This window comes from Ictidomys tridecemlineatus, chromosome 1 (assembly GCF_052094955.1).
Source record: "Ictidomys tridecemlineatus isolate mIctTri1 chromosome 1, mIctTri1.hap1, whole genome shotgun sequence".
Lineage (NCBI taxonomy): Eukaryota > Metazoa > Chordata > Mammalia > Rodentia > Sciuridae > Ictidomys > Ictidomys tridecemlineatus.
Window position 1 is genome coordinate 257,908,154 of NC_135477.1, and position 26,271 is coordinate 257,934,424.

Below are 26,271 nucleotides of genomic sequence, written 5' to 3' on the forward strand. Positions count from 1 at the left end.
CCTATTCACCTGCCTTGGCTTACACTGAACAGCCTGTGACGCCTGTGAATTCCAGGTCCTAGGGGGAAAGGTGATTTTATGAATTGTACTTGACCTCAGTTCCCAGTCCTTCCTTTTATGATGTAAAATGCAACTGAAAATGCTGGAAACTCTTGTCAACTATTACTTTATTCCCTCTCTCCCTCTTCTCACTCTTCCTTCAAAAGCCTTCTCAGCAATCTGGGCTCCTCAACTCCAACTCCACAAGGTTGCTGCCTGCATTTTGCCAGAAAACAATGGCTCAGTAAAAATACGAGGCCTTAACTACAGCAGTTTTATAGATGTTATGACATGCTTTGATGCAATCAAAGTAAAACAACGCCTCCGAACCTGCTCTGTTGCACGGACAGGGTCTGGAAAGCACAGGTTGCTAAGCAAATGACAAGTCCCAACACCCACAAGGGAATGACTGAACTGCTTCTAATAATCAGAGGGGTGATGATCCTCTTCAAAGAATCCCTTTACTGATGCAATTAATGGGCTAATTAGAAAGCATTTTTACTTATCTTTAACTATGTTATAAGGCAACTAGTATCTGCACAAATTAGTAAATCTTGAAGCGGGCTTTGAACGTGATTTTTTTGTTTTTTAAATCTAGGCTCAGAACAAGTGAAAGAAAATAGACTGACACGTTAAATGAGAACCATCAGTGTTTCTAGGGCACCCACCACTGCTGTCAGAGCCTGCCCCGGCTTCCCTGTACACAGAGCTCTGAATGAAGCTGTGGATGTTTTCAAATATGAATGGAGAGCAGGCAAGGCCCCGGGAGAGTTCACGTAAGAGGAGGGCTGACGGCTGGGCACCAGAGAGGCACAGCCCTGGAGAGCAGCAGAAGCAGCAGCTGGACCGAGAGGTGAGTTGTCCATGCAGTGCACTCCCTGGGGCAGCCGAGTCTGCTCAAGTGATAGGTTAGATAGGTCAAGGCCAACAACACACCAGGACAGAAGGGCTCCACTGCTCTGAAGTCAATGTGGGACTCTGGTCCACACAAGCTCAGCTTCCAGGGAAAAGGAGCCTTCTCATCTTCCCTTTCAGATTTCCTTCTGGGGTCAGTCACACGGACACTGCAGCAGGTGGACATCCAAGGGCCTTTCAGAGCCTAGTCTGGTGAACAGAGATACCTTTGTGCAGCATGGGAAACGCTAACACTCATCTCCCCTAGCAGAGCAAAACCAACCACACTGCAAATTTCAAGCAAAGGCCCTGGGGCCACTCAGTGGAGCACAAACCACAACAAGCCTTTCCTCCCCTCAGAAGAGAGAGCTAGATCTTAGGTACAAGAAGCAGCTTAGAGGAGTAAAGCCATGGAGTAAGTATTTAACGTGGGAGTCCACACTCTGGCTAAGCCCCGTACCAATGAAGAGATCTGCAAAGAGAACTCTGTTGAGGACCAAGACGAAGCCAACACCAGCAATCCACCAACCCAGGGTACCCATGTCCCACTACTAAAAACCATTACCAGCCACTATCACAAGCCTGAGAAGCACTGAGTCTCAGGCACAGAGGTGGCAAACCCAGGGATGGGCACCCACCTTGCTTAGCACAGACTGGACCAGCTGAGAGCAAAGCCCCCCACGAGCTTGAGGGGTCGCCTCCTAACACACCGTCTGTGAGAACTCACAGCTGGGGACCTGCAGACTCTGCAAATGCTGGCAGCCAGAGGAGCAGCTGGGGATCAAAGAGGCCCAGAGGGGCTGCCACAGAGCCTCACCTTCTGGCTTCCCTGGCTGGCCGACTGGCCAGCCTTACAGCACAGTCACATTACAACCACTGACCACTGCAGACCACTCTGGGCTGTTCTGAAGGAGGCCCCCACCACTGTGAAACTGCAGAAGTATCTGGAAGCCACAGTTCCCAAGTCCAGCTTGGTAGCTCAGGCAGCGAGATCATTTTTAAAATGGAAACAGCTTTCCTCCCTGTTAACCTTCCAGACATCCTTACTCTGGATGAAAGATAAGTGAGGGTTACTGTTTGGAACAAAAATGTGTAATAAAAGGCAGGAATCCCCAAACTCAGTATTCTGGGTATACCACAGCTATCTCACCAGTATTTCCTTAGATCTCCCAAACAGTTCCTGAAGCAGGTAATACTGTCTCCATTTTACAGATGAGAAAGTTAAGTCAGGACTCACTAGACAGGTGGTGGACTGGTCTGAGACTACAGAGCCAGGACTTGAGGGCAGAGTTGAGCAGCTCTTCAATTTGAACCCTTATCCAACCCGTGCCACACCCAGGAAGTGACCAGACACAGAAACAAGAGGTCACTGTGGTACTCTAACCAAGAGGGAAAAGTATAAATATAATCCTCCAATTACCCAGTAAACAATGTAGCATTATACAATATTTTTTAATTGTGTGAAAGAGCTTGTCCATGACAGGAGAAATACTGGTCAAAACTCTCCTCCAGAATTAGATTCTAACAAATACAAAATGAAACATTCGTTACATAATTAAAACAACATTGAAAATAATGAAAACAAATATACTCAAATGTTAATTATAGCAAAATCATGAATAGCTACTTTGTATTTTCCAAATTTTTCTCAGTGAGTTTATTATTGCTTTTATAGCAACCAGAACAGGTACCAGCACTTCAGCTTTACTAATCCACACTCACCTATCACAAAGATCAAGAATAGATGCCACCCCAAGTCACCAGTTTTAGAAACCACCTGAGACAGCAGCACCCATCCCACCCCATCTGCAAATCCATTCTCCTGAAATATACTCCACAATCCCAGGAAACCTGTGCCAATGTGGAAGCTGAGCACCAGGACAACTATGTGCACCTGCCCCGGGCAGTACAGCCAACAAGCTCCAGAGGTCCCAGGGTTCTCACCAGAGGCACTGCATCTGGACCAGACAGGACTCCAGGACGCATTCAGACCCATGGAAAGAAATGCTCCCGTTCACTAGCAGTGATACCACACTACTATTCTTCCTAGCTGTCATCTGCCTCTCTGCCCAGGCACTCACTGTGTGACACACGTCACTCTGTGTGACCCCAATAACCACCACGACCATCCATTCTGCACGCTAACTGGCCTCAGTCACACAGCCAGCATGTGACCCTGGACAGGGGCAGCAGCAGCACCTGCCTTCTTCCCCAGCACTCAACCTTCTGGGGCCCTGCCAAATGACAGAAAGAAAAAGGGCAACCGGGCAGGTTCAACAGTTAATAGAACTTACAGACAGAAGGAAAAAAATCAAGAGAGAAAATGAGAGAAGAGAACCTAATGGGCGCGCACACTTACCTCAGTTCTATAGTTGAGAGAGCAGAAGTGGCTCTCTCACTGCAAACCTACCACATTGCAGGCTCTGCCCTGAGAGCCGGCAGAGCAGGAGCAAGACAGAGCCACGCCAGGCCCTGCTCTCGACAAGGAGAGGGAAAGATAAGTGAATAATCAAAACATACCCAAAACACACATGTATAAATTTAGCCTGGTGGCACACAGCCATGAGCAAGGCTACTTCAGGATGAGTAAAGAGCTGGTGTCAAGGCTGGGTAGGAAGGAGAAGCAGCCAGACAAGTATAGTGGGCAAGGACCCCAATGAGTCCAGAAAGAGAGGGAGCAGCCCAGCCTACAGCAGGCAAATGCCTGAGCTAATGTTACAGTTCAGAGTGAGCCCCTCCCTGTCCCCAGTGAACTGACTATAGGGCAAACAGGAGGCCACAAGGCAGTCGAGAAAACCCAGTTCCACAAAAGACAAGACTTGACCAAGAGAAATGAGCCATCAGAAAGTTGAAATTATTCAGGGCATACAGTCCAGACCCAATGAGGGCAGCCCACCGCCCACTCCAACCTCCGCTCTCCACCACACAGCGCCAGCAGGCCAAAGACAGCCCAAAACACGGCGGACTTTCAGGCCTGCAGCCTGGGCAAAAAGAGAAAGTTCCAGGTATGGTGGAGGGGCTTCCTAAGAACGTACTGTACCCACGGGCAGGGCACGGGACAGGACAGCACCGCATGGTGACCATACCACAGAAATGTGCCGTAAGTAGGAGGAGCCATAAGTAGGAGGGAGGGAGCAGGAGAGGGGTCAGAGCCCTACACACAGTAAAACTAGTGACCATGCAGGAAAAAAAGACTTGAGAATCAGAAAGAAACCAGTACAGTGCCTGGTGCTGTAGAAAGACGTGGGGGGGGGGTGATGTCAACAAGCTAGAAAGGAGACAGGCGGAGGAAGAGGCCACAAGAAGCTACTGCACCCCAGTAACAGAAGACCAGGGCAAGCAGTCAAGCAAGTGATGGCAGCCATCCAGGCGTTCCCACCCCCAAATGGTGACCACAGCAACAAGGCAGCAGGACTCCAGGAGGTCTGCCTCCTACACCAAAGGCGCACCAGCAGGGTCTGAGCAGACTACGCTCTCCAGAGGACCACATGCAGATGGAGGTGTGGTCCAGACAGTGGCCATCAGTCACCGGCCACAACTGTAAGCCAGAAATGAGGGCAGCACACATGGCTCAGGGCCACAGAGGCCATTCAACTGGTGGTGAGGTACAGCAGTCTTCAGGGAATGCAGCCCCACCGGCTCTTCCTTCAAACTCTGGCCATTCAGCACCCACAACAAAGCAGCACTGGCAATGGCTCCCATGTGCAGATGGAGCAAAGAAGCACAGGGCTGGGCCTTAGGACAAGGACAAGATGCCAGGGTCACGGCAAAGCACCACGGCAACTCACCACATCACAGCTGGGAACACTGTGATGCTTCACAGGGAAAACGAGGCCCTACAAAGCTGAGTGGAACAGGCGAGCAGGCACGAAGGGGCAGCACCAGCCTTGAGAACTAGTGAGAAGGCGGAGACCTCCAGGAGCCCTGGGAGTCCCACAGGCCAGCACCAGTCCGCACACAGGACCAAGACGCACCAAGGAGGGAGACCTGGACTGCCTGGGTCAGCGTGCGCCCTGCTGCTTTTCAGCCACCAACCTTGCAAGACCCTCAGACACTCTGTGCCTGGATCCCCTCATGTGGAACAGGGGCATCCCGGTACACCACAAGGACTACTATGGGCACTTAATAAACCCACAGTAAAGTTCTGAGAAAAAGACTTGGAACTCAGAGCAATAAATATTAGTGGGTATAACTAGAGAATAAAATACAAATGCTTAAAAATTATGGCAATGTGTAAATTATTATGTGTAAATTAAATGTGCCATTATTATGTAAATAACGTGATACAAATTGAGAGGTTTATATATTCATAAAGAACTGATTTCTACAAACTGCAAAGTGGCAGGCAAATCAATGTTTCATGAAAATGACTTTTTTGCACTTAGCCACCTAAGATTTCCACCATGTTTCATGTTCTTAGTCTCAGCTATACCTCTTAGAAACTAGTATTTCTATCTGAAGTTGTACATCTCTCACTTTTAAGCAAAATTAATAATTTATCAAATTTTAAATAAAGACAACACGATTTTAATGAAAGTTTTTCTGTGTCTATTTTTTCATGTGTCTATGGATTGATAGGCACATAGTTGAGAAAGAAGGATCTACAACCGGAGTCACCTAATTGTACGTTGGTTATTTCTGGATGGTGAGACTTAAAAAAAAAAAAAAGAATCAGTTTTATAAAAGCAATGTTATTGTTTATAAATTAGCATAAAGCATTCTTAGAAATAATCTCTAAAGTCATTAGCAACATAAGCGACACAGTGTCACACAGCAGTGTTGTCACCAGCCTTGTAAAGTAGCCACTCTCACCAGCAGGAGACAGTGCCAGGTCCTCCCGTCTGGTCTGTACAAATCTACTCTCAGATTCCTTTTGGGGAAAATGAGGGCACTAGCTGTCTGCCTCTGGGGCACCTGACTACTTCAGGGACTAGGCTAGGTAGAGCTTCATGAGAATCTGCAATTCCTCCTTAGAAGTCAGTGTCACTTTTCTGGACCCAGAAACTGGAATTCAACGTAACTGTCTTCTTCCTATATATAGTCTTACCTCTTTGGACAATTCCCTTTCTGCTATGCATTTCCAGAGACTTTAAGATGATGGACAATGACTCAGAGTGACTGGGCTCCAACACTGCCTCTGCAAATACCAGCTGTGACCCCAGTGAGCCCTCTGCTTAGCTTCTAAGCCTCAATTTCTGTTTTGGAAGTGTGCACCAGAGTCTCTCCAGGGAGGATCCAGGGAGGCCTCAGGAGAGGCCACATAAAGGAGCAAGAACAGAGCCTGGCCCAGGGTGTGGGAACAGACTCAGGAAGGCCAGCAATGGTCACTACTGTAGCTAGTTTTGAACATCACAGCCAGATGGGAACAAGGGAAAAGCAGCAGCACCCACCTGGTAAAGGAGGTCTGTGAACAGTAAGTTACCTTCCTCAACCACAGACCTTTCTTTTTTCTTTTTTTAGTTGTAGATGGACACAATACCTTTATTCTATTTATATATTTATATGCGGTGCTGAGGATCAAACCCAGTGCCTCACACATGCTAGGCAAGGGCTCTACCACTAAGCCATAACCCCAGCCCCACCACAGACCTTTCAATTTCTATGGTTTTACTCTAAAATTGCTCCTGAAAGACCCTTTTATCCTTAACAATTCCCCAAGCCTGAGTTCATTCCAAGGCTTCACCTCACTTGACAGTTATCTCAAATTTCCATTCTTTAATGTCTCAGCATTTCTTTCTGTCCATCCTGATTGTACTTCAGTGTATACATCAGTATCCTGCAAGTCAGGCTTTGATGGAACATGAACTCCAGGCAGATCACCTTTTGCCTTCTTTTACAGAGTAACTCATGGCTATACTTTAGAATTTCCTTCAATTTCACAGACCATGCAAAGTATCTTCTTTTATATTTCAGGTTATCATCTCCTACCTGTTCTCCTCTTTTTGAAAATCCATGTTGCTTAATGTTAAAGATGTCCATTACCAAAACAGACATCTTTACAGTGCTGTCCTACAGCTCCCATCTCTGCCAATTCACCAAGTTCAGCTCCCTTTCTGGGAGGCGGTGGAGAGGAACCCGGCTATCCCTACTGAGGGCCTGCATGTGGTCCCCAGTTCTATTTCTAGGCCCTTGGCCAAAATGCTTCCACCTCTTGAGGATTAACCTCTCTCTAGCAGGAGCTGCTGTGGAGGTCTGTGGGATGCAGGTCACACCCCCTGCCTGGGAGTCTGATGTGCACTCCACTGCTATTCCCACCTCAGATCTTCCAGAGTCCTTGCACAGAACAACAGCCTGCAAGTCAATAGCTCATCAGGTGACCCACCCGGGCAGAGCACTACTGCTCAGAACACTCCGGCTCCCGCCCTCCCTACTGCCTCCTTCAAGCCAACTGTGCAAAGCTGAAGAAAGTTTGGGTCCAGTGCGCTGCAGCAGAGGACTCTCCTCACACTCCCCTCTCCAAATCCAACACCTTCCTGACTGGGTGACCTTCAACGAATCCTCACCAGAGGAACTATGCCATGGCCTGTGACTCTGATCTCTCCCTCTAGGAAACAGGAAAAGCCCTTTTACCCAAGATACCTTATCAGGTATGCCAGTGACCAGATAAATGTCATCCCCAGTCCTGGTCATACTTCTTTCACCGGACACTCTTCAGAGTTCTTAGACATAAGTCCTGGGCTGACATTTCCAATTCTGCACTCTTTGCCAGATCACACTAGGTGGTCTAGGCTAGGCTTTTTATCTGCAGAATGGGAGTGACCCTGCTCATCTCATCGCTATGATCTGCAAATTCATGAAGGAAAATCCAGGAGAGCAACAGCCCCAAAGAGCCCCACGTATTGATGCACTGGGTGCTGGTGACTGAGGAAGCTGCCAGACGGAGAAAAGATCACCTGGACTACTGTCAGTAACTGTGCACAAGCCAACAATCTGCACCTTAAAAGTTTTTCCAAGTATACAGGGGTGGTGACACACACTTGTAATCCCAGCAGCTTGGAAGGCTGAAGCAGGAAGATCAAAGCCAGCCTCAGCAACTTAGGCCCTAAGCAACTCAGTGAGATCCTGACTCTAAATAAAAATATAAAAAAGGGCTGGGGTTATGGCTCAGTGGCTATATAACCCTGGGTTCAATCCTCCGTATCAAAAAAAAAAAAAAAATTCTTCCAAGTTACACTTTGCCTTTGAACCTATTTTATGCTTCATGTGTTATTAAAATAGCCTTTTGAAAGGATTTTCATTGGAAACTCAAACACAATTACTAGAGCTTTCCAAGTGGAGACTTGCTAAGCAACACATTTTTTTTTTTACCGCCATTTGAGTTGTGATTTATTTCAACAACTGTCACCAAATCAAGCACTATGTTTCAAATACAGTCTTAAAATAAGTCACACCAGTTCAGCACTGTCCAAATGTATGGTCATATGTATTTTTCCTGAAATTAAATAAAATTTAAATTCGGTTCTTTGGTCACATCAGTCATACTTTAAGTGCTGCCTAGCCACGTAGGGCCTGTGGCTGCTGTGTTGGACAGTCCAAGCACGACTGTGCCCTCTTCACAAAGCACTGCTGTACCGTGTTTTTCCAGCTGAATGCTCCCATCCCATACTCTATCTTCCTTCGCCACCTATGGAACACCATGCTGGAGGGCCCAGAGAAACAGCAGCACTTCTCTCCACTCGCCCTTCCCCGTGAGCACAGAAAGCAAGCACAGCCGACCTGAAACAAGCTGCACCCTGAACCAGCTGCACAGCAGCATGTGCACACCTGAGAAGTCCTGAGGACCCCGGGAGCTACCGTTCTTGTTTACATACTGCAGAGCAAGCACTACTGCACTGCTTAAGTTTATAAAAATCAAAGGTATCTCTCAGTGCAAAGGAAGGATTTCCAGAATTTCCACAGCATCACCTTAGTCTTATGGTGCCTACACCTCCTCCCCTCTCCAACACTGGAACTTTAGTCTCTAGTTCTCCAAGAGAAAAATTTTGGCCTAAAAGAGAAAGCTGTCTGCATTTTCCAAGACCAAGTGAAAGGCTTTTCCTGCTGGCAACAAGAACTCCCTAATTTGGGGTTTCAACTTCCTTTGAGAAGAGGAGAAAGAAGGAAAGGAGTGGCATTAACCCTTCCCCTGGCGATTCACAAAGCGCTTCCAGGTGTCTTCCTTTGAGATGCTCTGTGAGGTGGACATCTTGGACTCTGATTCTTGGGTGGGGAAAAGGGGGCTCAGAAGTTAGAACTGAGGTGAACCCAATAAACCCAGACTACAGAATGTGTGTCCTGGGCCAATCACGGGCTCCAGAGGCCATGCCATGCTTCCCAACACCAGGGAATGGGTTTGAGGCAAAATCCATTTTACTTTCCATTTGAAATAGTTTAACTTTCCATTTTCCTTAAAGTCCTGCACCCTGGCCATTCCTTCAAATCAACAGGATTCCAGAAAGACAATGATAACCTGGGATCTTTTAAGCATGCAGAGATAGATACTACCTACACTCAACATGCTATCACCAATCTTAAACCACAGGAGAGAATGCTTGGTTGTGCAGAGCCATTGTCTTGGAAAAGGAAAAAAAACACAAACCTACAATAAAAAAAAATGTGTTGTGATAATCAAGAACGTTCCTAGCCAAGGGAACCCTAAGAGTGCTTCCTTCTAGTCCACCCTGTCATCTGTGAGATAGTCTGCACAGAGACCTACTTTCCTGAATACTGTTGTGCATTCTATACTGCAAGACATAACACCAATATAATCTCTCTTCAGGAAGGCAAGCACAAATAAATTGCTACAGGCAATTAATTATTATGCATTTAATTCCTTCAGAATTGACAATCAAACTTTTAAAATGTCTAAGACGACAAAAGTTTTCCTCAGCATTTGGTTTATGAATACCATGTAGATTTGCCATCCCTCACCAACTTTCCTGAGCTGGCAGGTCCTGTCTTTCATTTGACATGTGTCCAGTGCCTGGTGTGGGTGTGGGTGCGGGTGTGTGTGTACGCGGGCACTGAGAATGCAGGCCGAAGGGACCCAGGAGAGCCGTGGTCTGTTTTCTCAGAAGGATACTAAACTCCGTAAGTGGAACACACAAATACAGGGAAGGGCTGAGGAAAGGACAGGAAAAGAACTGTGAGGGGTCTTCTTGCTCCTCCTGAAGGAAGCACAGTGCTGAGGTCCCGAGCAAGTCACCATTCCCGGGCTGCAGGCCAAGTGTTGCCCACCTCTTCTGAAGAGCAAAGATGGACTCTTGTACCTCTACAATGAGGTGGAACACCAACCCCCACCTGCACAGCAATGACAACTTTCCTAAACTGGCCGACGCAGGACACCTCATCAACAGGACTTTTCAATCACAATGTTTTCAAGTGTCACATGGGTCTCCTGTAAATGCTTCTTAAATAACTTATTTTAAAAAACAGTGTATCTACAAAAGGCACAGAAACATTCTCATTGCTCTCATGGTCACTCTAGTTGACCAATTCCAGAGGTGACAATCAAGCTAGAGGACAGGCCCAGCAATATACAAGTTACCGCAACAGACTAGAGTCCAGTCAAGAGACAGAAATGCTGGACAAGACAAGCAGAGCCTCCTCAGTGTCCAGAGGACAGAGGAGTCTCCAGGCAAGGACATCTGCACTGTAGCAGGCAGCACCCTAATGCCCAGAACCTGGGTCTCTAATGAGACCGTCATGCCAGGATCGTACTGTACTGGTATGTGGCCGCAGCAGGCGGGTATCTGGCGGGTCCCATCTAATCATGTGAGTCCTGAGAAGCAGAAGGCTTTCTCCCATTGGCAGCGGACATCCTAAGAGATTCAAAGCACCTTGCTGGTCTGAAGATGGACAAGGCCATGAGCCAAATACAGGTGCCCTGAAGCTGGAGGAGGGTCCAGTTAGCAGTCAGCAAAGAATCAGGAACCTAGTACTACCACTGCAAGAAAGTGAACTCTGCCATACTAAGAACATGCTACTAAGTAAGTAGACCTTGAGAACCAGATGAAAAGGCAACCAGCCCATGCTCCGACTTTAGCCTTACAAGTCTGAGCAGAGAACTGAGTCCACCACCCCAATTTAACTAAGTCAAAATAGTGCTGCTCTAAGCTGGAATTTGTGGTGAACTGTTATATAGCAACAGAAAACTAGAACAGCACAGAGCTCTCAAGAACAAGATACTGAATAACTGTGCATCTCAACACCGGGGGAGGAGACAGGGTGTCTGGGGCACACATCACTGCCTACCTAGATCACTGGCGCCCAAGCTCAGAGCCTGGCCCTCACAGAAGCCCTCTGCAAGGCATGCCTTCCCATCCAACTCTGCTTCAGAGGAGAGCAGCCACAGCACCACAGTCCTGGGCAAGTCTCAGCAACACTGTGGCTTCAGTCTCCTGTGAGCCTGAGGACCAATTCTGTCCCTGGTACCGCTACCTGTGGCCTGACTGGCTGCCCATCAAAATTAAGTTTCTGAACTTGAGCTTTTTTTTTTTTTTTTTTTTTTTGGTATTGCTGGGGATTAGATTCCAGGACCTAGTGCATATAAGGCAAGCACTCTACCAACTGAGCTATGTTCCCAGCCTAAACTTGAGCATTTTTAATTACAATACCCCCACTTTTTTTTTCTTCTGCACAACTAGAAGATCTGATCCCAAACCATAAGACCTAACCAATGAACACAATGTTTTTATTTTCAACCAAGGTGGATAATTATTGCTCCTCCTGCTAGCCACTTGCATGAATCCAGCTAGGATGAGAACCAGGAAGGTATATTAAACAGTGACCAAATTGTGGGAGCTTACATTAAAATACAAATCTTAACATTATAAAAAACTTTTTTCTCTAAAATATTAACCTAAAAATTATTTTTTTAAATAATAAGTCAAAACCATGTGTTATTCCTATTAAAGGAAATAGCATTGGTTTTTCATTGAATGCTCCCAGCAATAAGATGAATAGAATCTGCTCTCACTTGCACAGCATGAGTATGAAGCCATTTTTTTCAAAAACTTTGAGGAGTCTCATTTTTCCAGATAACCAGCCTACGTTCAACTCTAACCTTCCTTTTCCCAAGAGAGGGTCTATAGCACCCTGGTGGGCAGCACCTTCTCCAGCACCTTCTCCTACGTGGGTCCTGGCGCATCAGTGACCGGGCATGGGGTTTAAGCAGTTCTCCAGCAGGACTTTCCTCAGCTCTATGCCAGGCAGCAGCCTGCACTTTGTGGAGAACGGCCACTGTACGATGGGAAGGAATAAACGATGCTATTATGAAGTGGGAAGGATCTGGGGGAAGCTGACTTTGTAAGTAATCCATGTGGCAGAAAACATTTGTGGAGTGGGGTCGTTCTCGCTTCCACTCCAACAATCTACCTTAAAGGCCTCCGACAATGGAACCCAGAAAGCAAGATCCACTTGTGCCACTGAGAGCCTTGGAGGCAGATCTCACAATAAGCTCGCCCACCAGCGTGTCCCATGTTGTTCACAGGAAGACAGAGAAGAGGAAAAAGGCAATTGGAGTGCTGACAGCAGGCCTTGCCAGGCCTTCACCTTGCCTCCCACTCAGGCCTCCCAGGGATGTTCTGCGAGAGGTCCCACGGCTCTACTGGACATCCTGTAAAGTCAGGTTACAGTCATGGAGGCAAAAGAGGGATTCCAGTTGCTTCACCACGTACTGACTCCCTCAGGAGAACAGAGCCAAGGGAGCACGCACGGAGCTGGAAGGAGCCAGCCAGGGCCTGGAGGCACATCTAATACATGCCAACACTGGTCAGCTTCTCACAGACTTCAGACAAGGAACAGAATTTGTGTTAGGAGTACAGAAGATGTTAAAAGACCAACTACTGTCAAGGGACCTGCACAGGAAGCTATGTACAACCGCTGCCCATCTGAGTAAGCCAGCCTTCAGATGCCAAACTGAAGTGCAGCTGGTCAGAGTGCTGATCCATAGGTGTCTGCTGGGTCATCCACCCGCAACCTTCCTGGGGCTTTGCAACATTCTAGTGAGGAGGAAGCCAGGTATCTGAAGGCCACTCACTCACCTCACTTATGGAGAACATTTCTTTACCACTAACCTGAGGCTTCTAAAGTTACTGGGACTGACCAGTGCAAAGAAGTAACAGCTAAAAGTACTGCACAAAAGTGGCAGCAGCCAGAGGCTGGAGTCCACACTCCTTTCATGTCTCCAGACCAGAAAATCAAAAAGCTGGCATGTCTTGCACTATGCACCTAATTCCCAAAACAAAGGCTCTTGAGTGTTCAAAGAGAAATGGGATAACAACCAGAGGCAATGGCCAACTCCTAAACCAGGACCACCCTTTCTCCACTGGAGACGTAACTGCACTAATCCCTGTCTTCTCACTGGCTCCTTCACCCTAGTAGAGGCTGAAAGCAATCTGGCAGTCTCACAAGCCCAGTCAACAAGCAAAGTTTCCAAGGCATAAAACTCCTCCCAAGCAAAGGATGAATGGAGCAGGTTGCTATGTGGGCCACCAAACCAAGACCCACATGGGCCAAGTAGTGCTACTGAGAATCCTACCACAGGCCATGGCTTCTCCTTTCTTGAACTGCAGACACTGTCTTTCCAGAAATGCATACCCTGGAACCAAAGAAACTCTACACAGCTCCTCATCAACAAGGTCCTTCTCTGTTTGACAGCTAGACACACCCTGACATCACTTTTTTTCCTTTCTAAGCAACAAGGGAAGATCTGGTACTGGTCTTGTCCAGGGCCAAGTACCAGACACGGCTCTATCTTGACACCACAGGTTGTTTCACTTAAGACCAACAGGCCATACGGAAACAATCACTAGTGCTACCTCCTTTCCTCTGACCACAGGCTGAGCCCCACCACTGCTTTGATTTACTACTTCCTCTCCTGTCCCTTCTGAAAGGCGCCTGGAGCAGGCAACCTAGTGGAGAGCACCCCACCCTCCTCGGCACCTGGCATGCAGTGCTGGCAGGCTTCTCCTCTAGGCAGACATGGTAGAAAGTGTATTCACCTCCAAAATTCCTACTGTGGACGTGGCACATACCACCAGAGACAGGAAAGGAAGAGTCCCCAGGCAAAGGAGAAAGGAGGATTCATAGCTTCATAACACATGATGGTAGCATCAACCTAGGCGGGAATCAAACCAGCCAGCCCTCCTACTGGCTTTAGAGCCCACTCTTAAACCCTACACCATGTTGTCTCTGAACTGAGCTGAAAAGCTGGGTAGCAGGGCAAGTAGATGGCTGAGCTTCCGGCCTTGGTATTTAGCCTGGGAGTGAGGGTGGAAAGAGGTTTCAGTAGAGGACTGGGAGGTTAGGGAATCTGATCACACCAGCTGACAGAGTATCTCAACCCACTGGCAGTGTGGGGAAAGAGCTCAAGCCTGGTGCATGGAAGACACCAGCCATGGGTTGCTTGGGAAGTCTCCACCACAGTGGCTGGAGGGCAAAGAGGATGAGGTATAGAGACAGAGTGGAGCCAAAGAGACAGCATCTGATCAATGACTGGACGTGGGGGGCAAAAGGGTTGAGAGAAGCCAGATCTGCAAAAGCCGGACAGCCAGTGCTGATATGCACTAGGCAGGGGGCACTCAGAAGAGGGCCCAGTTTGGGGTTCAAGATCATAAGGGTGGGTGTTACAAACACCAGATCTTAGCATGACACCTGGCCGACATGGCTCATCATCCAATGAAAGCAACAATACCACACACACACCTAGAAGCCTACAGGTTACCCGAAAAAAAACTCCAAGAGCATGTGCGATACACACAATGACATGATGCCACCAATGCTTGTAAAGGACATATGTGCAACACCGTAAGGGGCCAAAACATGCTCTTCAACCAAAGACAATGTCTTCCAACACTTTCTACTTCAAAGAAGTAATAGGCTGGAAACTCAAAGGCCCCCAACATGAGACCCTAGGTTTACTGCCCTCAGCAAGAAGAGCCTGCCACGACCACTATACTCAGAGTTCTAAGACAAGGAAGTGAAGGGGCATAAGCAGAGAAGACTGGGCTCCACTTTGGTCTAAAGTGCATGCTCAAGCTTCAGGAATTTTAAGAAAGTAACATTTCTAGCCCAAACCAGGTGAAACAATTTGCAGAATGTGAAGCTATTACTATGTAGCATATACCACCCTTTAAAGTAGTATCTACTGGTGTTTCCAACATACTCCAAGTGGGAAATACACTGAGCTGTAAGAAGAAACATTTTAAGAAAGAATCCCAAAGCCTAGAATTTATGAGTGTCTTGTATAAGGCTCTACTATCCCTAATAACCCTAACACCCTGAGAAATCCTTCAGTCATTTTAAATCAGCAGAAACCTTTACAGCAAAGCTCACGGTTTAAGTCTTGAAACACAGACACAAAACTGTATGCACAAATATTTTGTTTCTAGAAATCTGGGAAAGTAAAACAAGGCAAAGTGGCCGGGTGAACAGCATCACACCTGAACAACTTCACCTGGGAGGAGTCCAGGCCACGTACCCCTCATTTAGATCTGTTCCACACCTTGCTGTTTTTAGGTGCACTGAACTTGCAGAGACCTTTCAAGGCCCTCTTGACGTGAGGTGTTCAAAATAAAGACAGCATCTTCCAAAGAACAAGTATACAGAGCAAGTCATTTTTTTCTTTCCTTTTTTTTTTCACCAGTAGCCAGCATTTAAATGCTTCAGATGATACTCTTTACGTTAATTTCTGCACAGAATTAAAACATAACTTGCAAATTCATCTCACCACCACCACTTACCCAAATCACTTCTAAAGTCACTTTTGGCTAAATTGCATCACTACAAAAGCCTCATCCTTTAAAAGAGTTTTCTCAAAAGAGAAAAAAAAAATTAAGTATTTACCTTCAATTTGACTCGAGTTCCCGACAATACTAAAACACTGAACTCACTTGAAACGTCAAACCTATCTAGCCCCACTTGGACAAAGGGTCCCTAGCTTTCCTGCTGGGAAAAAGAATGAGAAAGTGCCAGTTACCCCTTCCACTGTTGGGGGTAGAGGAGTGAAACTTCAGCACCACGGGAGTCAGCCCCTTTCCAGCACTGACAGCCCCGGGCCGGCAGTCCACTCCTTCCTAAGGGAATCTAAAAAGCCTTTAGAGCACGGCAGGGCCTCGGCCTTCAACCCCATTCCGGAAACGCAGCGCGGCGGCCGCACTCACCCCTGGATGCCGGGGCTGTACGCGCGGCTCTTCCACGGCGTGCCGGGCCTCGGCGCCTGGGCCCCCGGGCCGCCCCCTCCGCTCAGCGCGGCCGCGCGGCTGCCCGACAGCAGGTAGTTGAGGCCGTAGGTGCTGGCCTTGTTCTCGCGTTTCCGGCGGCCGGGATGGAACTGGTGCTGCGGTGGGGAGCCTGCGGGCGCGGGGCCGCGCGGCCCGGAGTGCCCGTTAGCCGCGCCGGGAGCGCTGGGCGCGCCGTCGGCGAAGCCAAAGAAGGCGCCGCCGCGGCCGCCGCCCGCCCGGCCCAGCGAGGCGCTGCTGGAGGACGACGACGAGCAGCCGGGGCTCTCGGTGCCCGACTCCGCGTTGGACGAGGACGAGGACGAGGACGACAGCGACGGCGACTTGTGCAGGCGCCGCGCGCCCTCGGCCGCGGGCCCGAGCGCCGTCAGCAGCGCAGGGGGCAGAGCGGCCGGCCCGGGCGCCGGCGGCGGGGGCGACGCGGCGGACAGAGCGGGGCCCAGGCCGCCGCCCCGCCCGGCCGCCCCCGGCGCGGCCGCCGTGTCCAGCGCCGGCGAGTTGAGGCAGAAGTAGGACGCGAAGCCCGCGCCGCCGCGGCCCACGCCCTGCGAGGTCTCCCAGATCTGCATCCACAGGGCATTGGCCGGCCCCTTCTGCTCCGGCTGGATCCAGGCCACGCGCGGATCCATCCACGCGCCGCCCCCGCGGGGCCCGCGCCGCCGCCGCCGCGGCCCCGCCCCCGCCGCGCCCCGGGCCGCGCGCGGACGGACGGACGGACGGACAGACGGACGGGCCTCGGGGCGCGCGGGCCCGGCTCGGGGCGCGCTCCCGCGGGTGCGGCAGCGGCCGGACAGGCGCGGCGCTCGGCGTTCGGCGCGGCCGCGGACGGCTGCGGCTCTGGCTCCGGCTCACACGGCGCGGGACGGGCGCGGGGGCCGCGGCGGCGGCGGCGGTGGCGGTGGCGGCGTTGCGCTCGGGCCGCGGGGAGAGGCCATCGGAGGGGCGGCGACCGGCCGAGGGGGCGGGCCCAGGCCCCGCGGCGGGACCGGCGGAGGCGCCGCCGCCCGAGCGCCGGGCCCTCGGTCACGCCCGCGCCGCGCGCTCCGTGCTCCTGCAGCGGCGGCGGCGGCGGCGAAAAGACACTGTCGGCGGCGACACGGCGTGGGGGAAGGAGGGGGCCGCCGCCTCCGCTCCAATGAGGGGCGGGGAGGGGGCGGGGGCGGCGGCAGGAGCGAGCCTCCCTCGCCGGGCCGCGGCGCAGTGCGCACGCGCGGCCGATTTCAAATCCTCACTAGACAGCGCCGCCTTGGTTACCGCGCCTGCGCACTGAGAGCCCGCGGCCCGGCAGGGAGGCCGGCGACGGAAGGCTGCGCGACGGGGCGGAGCTGAGGGCTGGAGGGCGGCGGCGGCGGCGGGTCGCTTCCAGACAGGGAAGGGGAAGGGTTGGGCTGGAGAGGAGGCCACGGCTGCCGCAGCGCGCAGGCTAGGCGTGCGGACATGCGCGCATTGGAATGTGGTTCCGGCAGCCGTGGGCCGCGCCGCGCGTGCGCATGACCGCCGCCGCCTGCTGGAAGTTCTTTGCAGCGGGGCACGGGCTGCAGATGCGGTCTCGGCTTTTCCGGTGGCGGGTGGCTCATCTCAATGAGTGCCAGTCCCCTCTAGGAAAGAACGAAATCACCCGGCTACCCGCCTGTGTGCGTTAGAGGGCCGTCAGGGTGGTCGCGCTGCGGTCAGTGTTATCGGCGCCCCCTCCCACGTGCACCCCGCGACGGGACTGGCCGGCAAGTGCCTGTGCGCTGAGCTGCAGGAAGGGACGCGCCTCAGAAGGGCTGCGGCACAAGCCGCCTTCCCGGCAGGTCTGTTGCAGGTGTTTAATTCCCTTTAAAAAAATTTTTTTTAAAGAGAGAGAGAGAGAATTTTTAATATTTATTTTTTAGTTCTCGGCGGACACATCTTTGTATATAGTGCTGAGGATCGAACCCGGGCCGTAAGCATGCCAGGCGAGCGCGCTACCGCTTGAGCCACATGCCCAGCGCCCCCTTTAAAAATTCTTTACTGTGCAAAAATAAACATGCGAGTCAGTTCCCCAGGCAGTGTGGACAGTGCTCGGCATTGGAGATGCAACTCCTGGGCCTGCCTGGGCGTCCAACCCGGGACTTGGTCACACCGGCCAGCACCGAGTTGGCAGCACTCTTTAGGGAACTGACCCCATCGTTTGCCTCCCGGATGATGCGGGTGTCCAGAGTGAGGGTAGCGAGGTTGACAGTGGCATTGTTTGGAATGTAACGCTGACCATGCGTTCTGTGAAGTCTGAGGCCAGTCACTGTTGGTATTTGCTATGGCAGGCAGACAGCCTAGAGAGCGCAAGGGCCCTGGTCTCCCACCAACGCAGATCCTCTAAGGGGGCCCCTACTGGGGCCCTGACTCTGCCTTGGCCCCACAGCGCCTGGCTCCATCCTTTGGAGCATAAGGGAGTAAGGCCATTTTAAAAAACAAATCTTAAAAGCTCTCCTCCTTGTCTGCATCACAGATGAACAGATATTAATTGCTGGACACTTTAAATATTGCACGAACGTGAAGTCCATGTATTGGTACTAAGGACTTTAGGCGAGTGGTGTTATTTACTACTAAAAATAAATGTTTCGGTTTAGACAGTTTTTAAGCAACTGTATATTGTACATGTGGAAAATATGACCAATTAGAATATGTGAGTTAAATGAACTATAGGAAACCCAGTAAATTCCTTGTTAGTTTTGAACTCTGCTTCCAGTAGCTTCAACCAAAATCCTTGAAGTCATACCTGGTTTGTCTGTTGATAACCAACACACTCTTCCACTGGCCAGAAACATCCAGTACCAAACTCTATCCTCCCGCTTCTTTCCCCATTTCAACTACCACTGTGTGTAGCCTGTGTTAAAACAGTGTCTCCCAGCTGATTTCCCACATTACATTCTTGCTCACTTCAGCATTTACCCACACAAGGACCTGAGTGAAAAGTGTTTCTTTTTAAAAATTGGATCACCCAAGTCTATTCCAAACCTTTTCATGGCTTGCTTTCGCAGCAAAATATAACAGTCTTCCTGCTACCTATGCAACATTGTGCTGTGGTCCCTCCTCTCCCAGCTCTTTCCCTAACTCAGTCCTGAAGTCACAAGCTGGGCATACTGCTGCCATTACAGGGCCATTACACTTGCTGTTCTCCCCAGACATCCTCAGGGTCCCTCCCTTCCCTCTAGCATAATGGCTTCCAAGTGGTTCTATTTAAACTGCACACTTAACATCTCCTATTTCCCTTTCCTGCAGTATTTTTCTCTTAGCATTTATCTCCATTGGTTTCCTGGGACTACTTAAACAAATTGAGTGGCATAAAAGAATGAATTTGTTCCCTCACAGTTCTGGAGACTACAAGTCTGCAATCAAGGTGACAGCAAGACCACACTCTCTGAAATTTCTATAGGAGTATCTGTACATGCTTTCCCCTTGGCCTCTGGTGTTGTTGGCTAAGCATGGCACTCCTTGGCTTGTAGACATATCATTCCAATCCCTGCCTCCTTCATGGCATAGTGTTTTCCCCAGCTCTGTCTTTTAAGAACACCATTTGTATTAGATTAGGACACACCAGAATGACATCATCTTAACCAATAACACATGGGAAGACCCTTTTTCCAAATAAGCATTCACAGTCACCAAGCCTAAGGATTTCAACATATCTTTGGGGACATACAATTCTATCCATGAGACTAACTCGTAGTTTATTATCATATGTATTATCTATCTTCCCTGCACTCCAATAAAATGTAAGGGCCACAAAAAAAGAAATGTTTCTCCCTTTCTCTGCTGTGTGCCAGCTCCAGGACTGCCTGGCACATGTGGTTAGGTCCTTCATCTACCCAGGTGGAATCAGCCAGCTGGACCACTGGGCATGACTGCGGGCAGCCACCCTTACAAAGCTCCCGGGGTCTGTTGCACAGGTTCTCGTTGTCACTTGTCCAACGTTGGGCGCTTCTTCCCTGCTGTCTCTTGCACTGTCTTTGCAGTTTGCTTTCAGCCTACCCCTTTGATTTGATTCTTCAGCCACCAGACAACTTTTTATATTCATAGTCAGAGTTTTATTATTTATATATTTAATCACAAATCTTTTATGTAAAAGGAGCAATATATTTCTGAATAAAAATCAAGAAACAATATTGAGAGTAAAATGCAGTTCTTGAGACCCAGATCAAGGGTCTTTTCTTATCAATATCTACAGAGAAGCCCAGCAGTTTGCCCTTGGGGCTAATACACACCACACACACACTTTCTCTCTCTCTCTCTCTCTCTCTCTCTCTCTCTCTCTCTCTCTCTCTCTCTCTCTCTTCCTCCCTCCTGATTTTGGAGGAGGGATAAGATTAGACATTACACTATGTTTTTTGAGATTTTTTACCGTGGAAAAATGGTTTTCAATGTATATTCCATGAACTACCCATGCCAGAATCAGCCAAACTGGTCAAAATGCAGATGTCTGGAGTTCACCCAATCTACCAAAAATCTACCAAAACTCTTGTTAGGAGCAAGCTCAGGAGTCTAGCTTAAGCAAATTCCCTGAGCGACTCTGAAGTACAATGAAGTTTAAAAACTTCTGCCTTAACCAGTATTCCCAAACTCAGTAATGTAAGTATCTGAAAAAAATCAAAGTGTGTGTGTGTATTAGTTACTACTGAGTAACAAGCCACCCTCAAATGCAATGGCTTTACTGTTTCTCAAAGACGACCTCAGTCACCTGAGTTGTTCTACTGCTCAGATTGGACATGGTTGCAGTCATCTGGCAGGGCCGCAGAAGAGGGCTGCCCTAGAGCTACCACGCTTTCACATGGCTGGCAGATGGCTAGCTGGCAGCTGGGTATCAGGTTCGACGGGCCCAAGGCTAGCCCCAGCTTGTTCTTAGCCTGGCTGAACATGGTCTCCAGAAACAAGCAGATGTGCACAGTTCCAGAGCTGGTATCCCTCACTTCCTCAACATTCCCTGAGCCCAAGTGAGAGGCAAGGCCTTGATAAAAGAGCCATGGGGTGTGGAAATAGCCTCCATGTCCTGACTGAAGAAACTGCACAGGGCATGGGAAACTGGACAAGGAATAACTGGGGCTGCATTGTCCGAACCTCTGTCTTCATAAGGCATTTTTCCAGCGTGTCTCTGGGTCTTCTCCTCTTGTAAGGATGCCAGTCATTGGATTTAGGGTCCAACCAAAAACCAGGATGATTTCATCTTAAGATCTTTAACTGATTGCATCTGGAAAGACTCCCATTTCCAAATAAAGTCATATTCTTAGATCGTGGCTGGACTTGATTCTGGGGAGGACACCATTCAACCTACTACCAAAGCCTAAACAAAAGCAGAGGGTCATTTAGCTCACCTTGTAAGAAATTCAGAAATAGAGGGCCAATGCTCTGGACTGTCCAAGCTGACCTGTCGGTCATCTGGCCTTTGCCCGTGGCTGCCCTACCCCAGTGCTCACATCCACACTCAAGTAGGAAGGGGAAACACGGTGGACAGTGTCCATTGTATGTGACCCTTTTGATTGGAAAAGGGAGACTTTTCCAAGAACCCTCCAGATTTCTCCTTAAATATCCTTGACCAGAACTAGCTACGATGCCACTCCTAACTGCAAGAGAGGCTGGGAAAAGAGGCAGAAGCCAGCTGTACACCTCTGTTCATTCATGGGCCATGTTGAAAGACAAACTGAAAACACTCGTGGTGGGCATCCTGTAGATGTGAGGTCTGCCACCAGGCTCCTCCCCAGAGCCTGCTCTACCAAAACCCAGTTTTAAGGTTGACCTTGAACAGGGTGTCCCCACCATCATGTGCCCTGTGATTTCTTGTTAGGACAGCCAGAGGGCCTCCTCTTCCACATCACTCCAAAGCAGGATTTCTGTTGGGCTGATTAATCCCACTGGGCCTGGTAATGTCTAGAAACATTCTTGATCATTAGAACTAGAGTTTGCTCACTGCTGTGTTTCAGGTGCCTATGGATGAAGTGTAGAAGACACGGTGTCTTTTGTGGGAACATGTGGTGACTGGGAGCACAAAAGAGAAAGGAACCAGAAGGTGTTGCCAGACAGATCCTAGAAGATGCAGAGAAGTCATCTGATAGAGGAAGGACATTTCAGGTGTTAAAGTTTGAATATGAGGAGTACCCTAACAGATCCTGTTAATGCAGGAATATTCAGAGGTAGAATTATTAGATTGTGAGAGCTGTAACCTAATCAGTCCCTCCTAGTTTGAATGGACCCATGAGTGGGGCATAGCTGGGGGAGATGGGTCACTGGAGCCTACCCTGGAAGGGTGCACCAGCAGCCCCTACTCCCCCCACCCTGCTTCCTGACACCACCATGAACTGAGTAATTTTCCTAAGCTGGACCCTTCCACCATGATGGGCTACCTCACCTCTGGCGCAGAGCAATGGAGTCGGCCATCTATGGACAGACCTCTGAAACCAGTGTCCTCAGTAAACTTTCTTCCTCTAAGTTGTTCTTGTTGGTTATTTGGGGGTGTGTTGATCACAGTGACACAAAAGGTAACTAAAATACCAGGTGAGAGAACTGAGGACAGAATGGCCCAGGTTCTCTGCATCCAGGGCTCATGTATGGCAGCAGAAATCTAACAAGGTGGGTGATGCTGGTCAGGCACAGGGAGACTGGGTGTCCCATCGCAGCACTCTGGGGATCCCATTTGAACATTTCCACTGAGGAGGGGTAGGACTCTGTTTTAAGAAGTCCACTCTGCCTTAACAGCTGGAGTTGAGAGGCAGGACTGAAGGTGGGGATAAAGGCTAACAGAAGCAGAAAACTAGTAGTAAGACCAGGTTAGGCATGGAAAGGATTAGGAGATAAATTAGGGTTGTAGCTGATCTCAAGATAACAGTGGTGTGACACATCCCAGTGCAGAGCGAGTCTGTGATGACATCTGGGTGTGGGGAAGGACAGGGGCCTCGACACAGTCGTGGGGATCCATCCAGGTGCTTTCATGAAGAAGTTCTGCCATTCCCCAGGGTCTGGGGTCCTCTGCTGGTTCTCTGCTGAGGACCAGCTGGGGATAAAAAAGTAGGAAGAGGGGTCCTTCAGGAGGCTTAGGGTCCAAGTCTAGCGGTGCCAGCACATCTTGTGCCCCCAAAACTCAGGCACAGCTTCCATCCAACCCAAGAGAAGCTGGAAAACGTGGTCCAGCTGAGAGCCCAGAACAAAAGGCACTGGATCTGGCCAGCACACTGCACTGACTTCACCACCAGACGTTGTTCAGGAACGTGAAATCACCCGTACTCCATGATTGATCCCGTGTGGTGGAAGGAGAGGGACTCTGGGCACTTCCGGGTTTCCACTGAGGAGGGTGGGACGGGATGGCTCCAATGGGGGGCACAGGAACCACCGCCCCAGCAGGACCATGGGTCACCGTTATAGCACCATGGGACACTTGGCATTCTCTGTTGGTTTTACTGTGTGATCTGCTCACCATTCATAGGAGAAATGCCTCCTTTTATTTTTTTAAGTGGCTATAATCTACAACATAAATAACTTGAATGCAAGCAGGAAAATACCTATTTTCAATATTTCTTCCTCATCCTATGAAGACACCTCCCTTTCTTCATCTGTCCTCACTCTCTGGCTTTGGTCTGAGGTGACAACAGGAAGCAATTACTGGGCTGCTCCTCAGCTGCTGAAGACACCACAGCCCCTGGGTGCTTCCTGCAGAGAAGGGTGCCAAGTTTGCTGCTGTCCCTGGCTGGGGTCATCGTGCCAGTGCAGGCTCATTCTTACAGCTCAGGGAGTTAGGCTGTGGCTCTGCACAGAGGACAGGTGACAGGTGAGCAGAGCTGGGTGCACAAACCAGCTCGTCCATCTCAGGGAAAGTCTGTGGAACTTCCTCTGTTTTCAAGTCTATAACAGGCCATGTGGCACATTCTCAAACCCAGCGCTGTTTTTCTGCTAAGAACAGGGGCCGTAGTGTCAACTGACCTGATGTTAATCACTGTGACATTTCCTGGCTGACAGCAAATGGGTGAGCCTGTCATTCCTCATCTTCAGGATGGGGTGACGCTTGTAACTCATTCTTAGCATTAAGTGAGGACGGGCAGTATTTATGTGCGGAGAGTGCTGCAGGAGTGACTGGCTCCCGGTAGCGGTAGCATCATGTGGTGTTAGAACCTGTAATTTCTCTGTGATTCTTTAAGAAGGTGAACTTTCTCCAAGTCTTCCAAGTTTCTCCTACTCTCTCTCTCTCCCTCTCCCTCCCTCCCCCTTCCCCCCTCTCCCCCCTCTGATTGAGCCAAAAGGCAGTCACTGGACTGCTCCCTGCTTTCTGCTCTTGGTTTAGGCTCCTGCTTCTCCATTAATGGAGAAGAGCTCTCCTGCCTCACCACCTCTAAGGAAATAATTAATTTTGTTTTTTCTGTTTTCTGTCCCTGCCCAGCCCATTGTGTCTGTCGTATTGTTCAAGCTTGGACTTGGGGGGTGGGCTGGAGGCCTCCCATTTCCAGTCATTGCTCACCATTCACATGAGTTATTAGCTTCTACCCAGGATGCCAAACACCAGAGCTGAGAGCAGCCTCCCGGCCTCCAGGGGGAGGCCACCCACAGCTGTGTGTCAGCTCCAGAGGCCAGGCCTTCCCTGAGCCATTCAGGGGCGAAGATCTGGAGCCCTGGGAGCCAGGCAGTGCCGGGCATTCTGTGGAGTATTCTACATGTCATGGGGAAAGGGAACAGGAGGGAGAACCAGTCAAAAGGCCAAGGCAGTTCCATGGTGAGCTCGAGGGGCGAGGGTGCGGAGCAGTGGTCAGAGGCACCATGGATTTTGAAGCAGAGCCTTGGGAGTCGTGGAGGAGTAAGAGAGAGGAGCCAAGGCCCATCCAGGTGGGAAGCCTGAGCAGCAGACCACAGCCTCATGTCCTGGTTTGGGGGACACCATGTGGGGCAATGAGGTGTCCACTGGGCATCCCCGGGAGGTCTCAGGAGGGGGCTCACGCACAGACTTGCCTTTGGAAGAGCAGCTGGTCTGCACAGGCCTGGCCAGGAGCAGACACAGCTTGGCTGGTAGGGGACAGTGTGGCCCTGGGTGAGCTGAGCACAGGGGGCTGGTGTGGACCAGGATGGCAGAGCAGCAGTGGGACCAGCCTCAGGGTGGCAGGGCAGTGGGGGAGGGGTGTCATTTGTCTCTGTGTATTAGCTGCATGACATTTTAAGCCTGTTTAAATTTCAAGCAGGTTTCCAACGCGTGTTATAATTTCTATGCGCTATTCTATAAAATATGTGGCTGTCACGACACTGGGGAAGCAGCAGGAGTACGCCAAGGCCTAAAAATAGCAAGTTCACCGACCTGCAGATTCTTTTCCCCTGACTGTGCGCCTCCGCCCTCTGCTGCCGGCTGGCAGCCTGGAGTGCAGGACCGCTTCCAGAGGCCCACTGATGAGGCTGGACCCGGAGCCTTGGGCCCAATGGTTCCAGGGAATTCTATGTGCCAGAAGTAGGCCATGAGGGTGCTCCCTCCCACCAGTCCTCCAGCGGGCGGTTTGCTGTAAGCGCCTCCTTCTGGGTTTTTCCTTCTGAATTCCCCCCTTTTTCTGAAGATTCCAGTGCAGATGGAGCCTAGAACCGCACATCAGGAAGATCAGCAACGAGACAAAGAAATGGTGGGTGGGAGAACAAGGACGGTGACATCCTGAACCTGGGTGGCAGCCTGTCAGTGAGTGAGCGACCCCAGGACTCTGCTTCTGAGGACTCCGGTGACAGGCTGCAAGCAGAGCGTTGCACTGCCAGCAGAGAATGACCAAGGGCGGTGTTCAGGAAGCACCAGGGGAGTGCAGCGTGGGCCGCTCTTGTCCACACTCCGGCTTGATGGGTGGAGTGTTGGATGCTAGCTGTGACGTGCCTTGGCCCAGCGCAAGTCCCCGCGATTCCATGGGAGGAGTCTGAGGCCTCAGCTCCACATCTGAGCTCTGGTCTGCAGGTGCACTGCAAGATCTCGGTGTTCTAGGAAAGTGGCCAGGAAAATCGAGTCTCCTCACAAAGGGCTTGAAGGAGGACTGGGGCTGCCAGGGCTCCCCGTGTTCCACTGGCCTCTCCCTGCACAGACAGCTGGAAGCGGGATGGCCCTCTGGGGGGAGGGGCGTGGGGCAGCCCACCTAGAAGCGCAGGTCACATTAGCCTTTCT

General features: G+C 50.2%; 1 protein-coding gene and 1 long non-coding RNA gene across 3 annotated transcripts in view; one reads left to right on the forward strand and one right to left on the reverse strand.

Moving 5' to 3' along the window:
• Window positions 1–16,828, reverse strand: part of Tent4a (terminal nucleotidyltransferase 4A) — a 40,442-nt gene extending 23,614 nt beyond the window's left edge. Inside the window, exon 1 of one of the 2 annotated variants that reach the window (XM_078018483.1) lies at window positions 16,077–16,828. In XM_078018483.1, coding sequence (XP_077874609.1) covers window positions 16,077–16,783 — 707 coding nt within the window. In that variant the 5' untranslated portion in view covers window positions 16,784–16,828. The remainder of the gene's footprint in view (window positions 1–16,076) is intronic. The other variant, XM_005335183.5, reaches the window with a different exon arrangement.
• Window positions 16,829–17,126: 298 nt separating this feature from the next.
• On the forward strand, window positions 17,127–22,595 carry LOC144365738 (uncharacterized). Its single transcript, XR_013424526.1, has 2 exons — window positions 17,127–17,950; window positions 22,091–22,595. It is a non-coding gene; the product is annotated as an uncharacterized LOC144365738 (long non-coding RNA).
• Window positions 22,596–26,271: the final 3,676 nt, after the last annotated feature.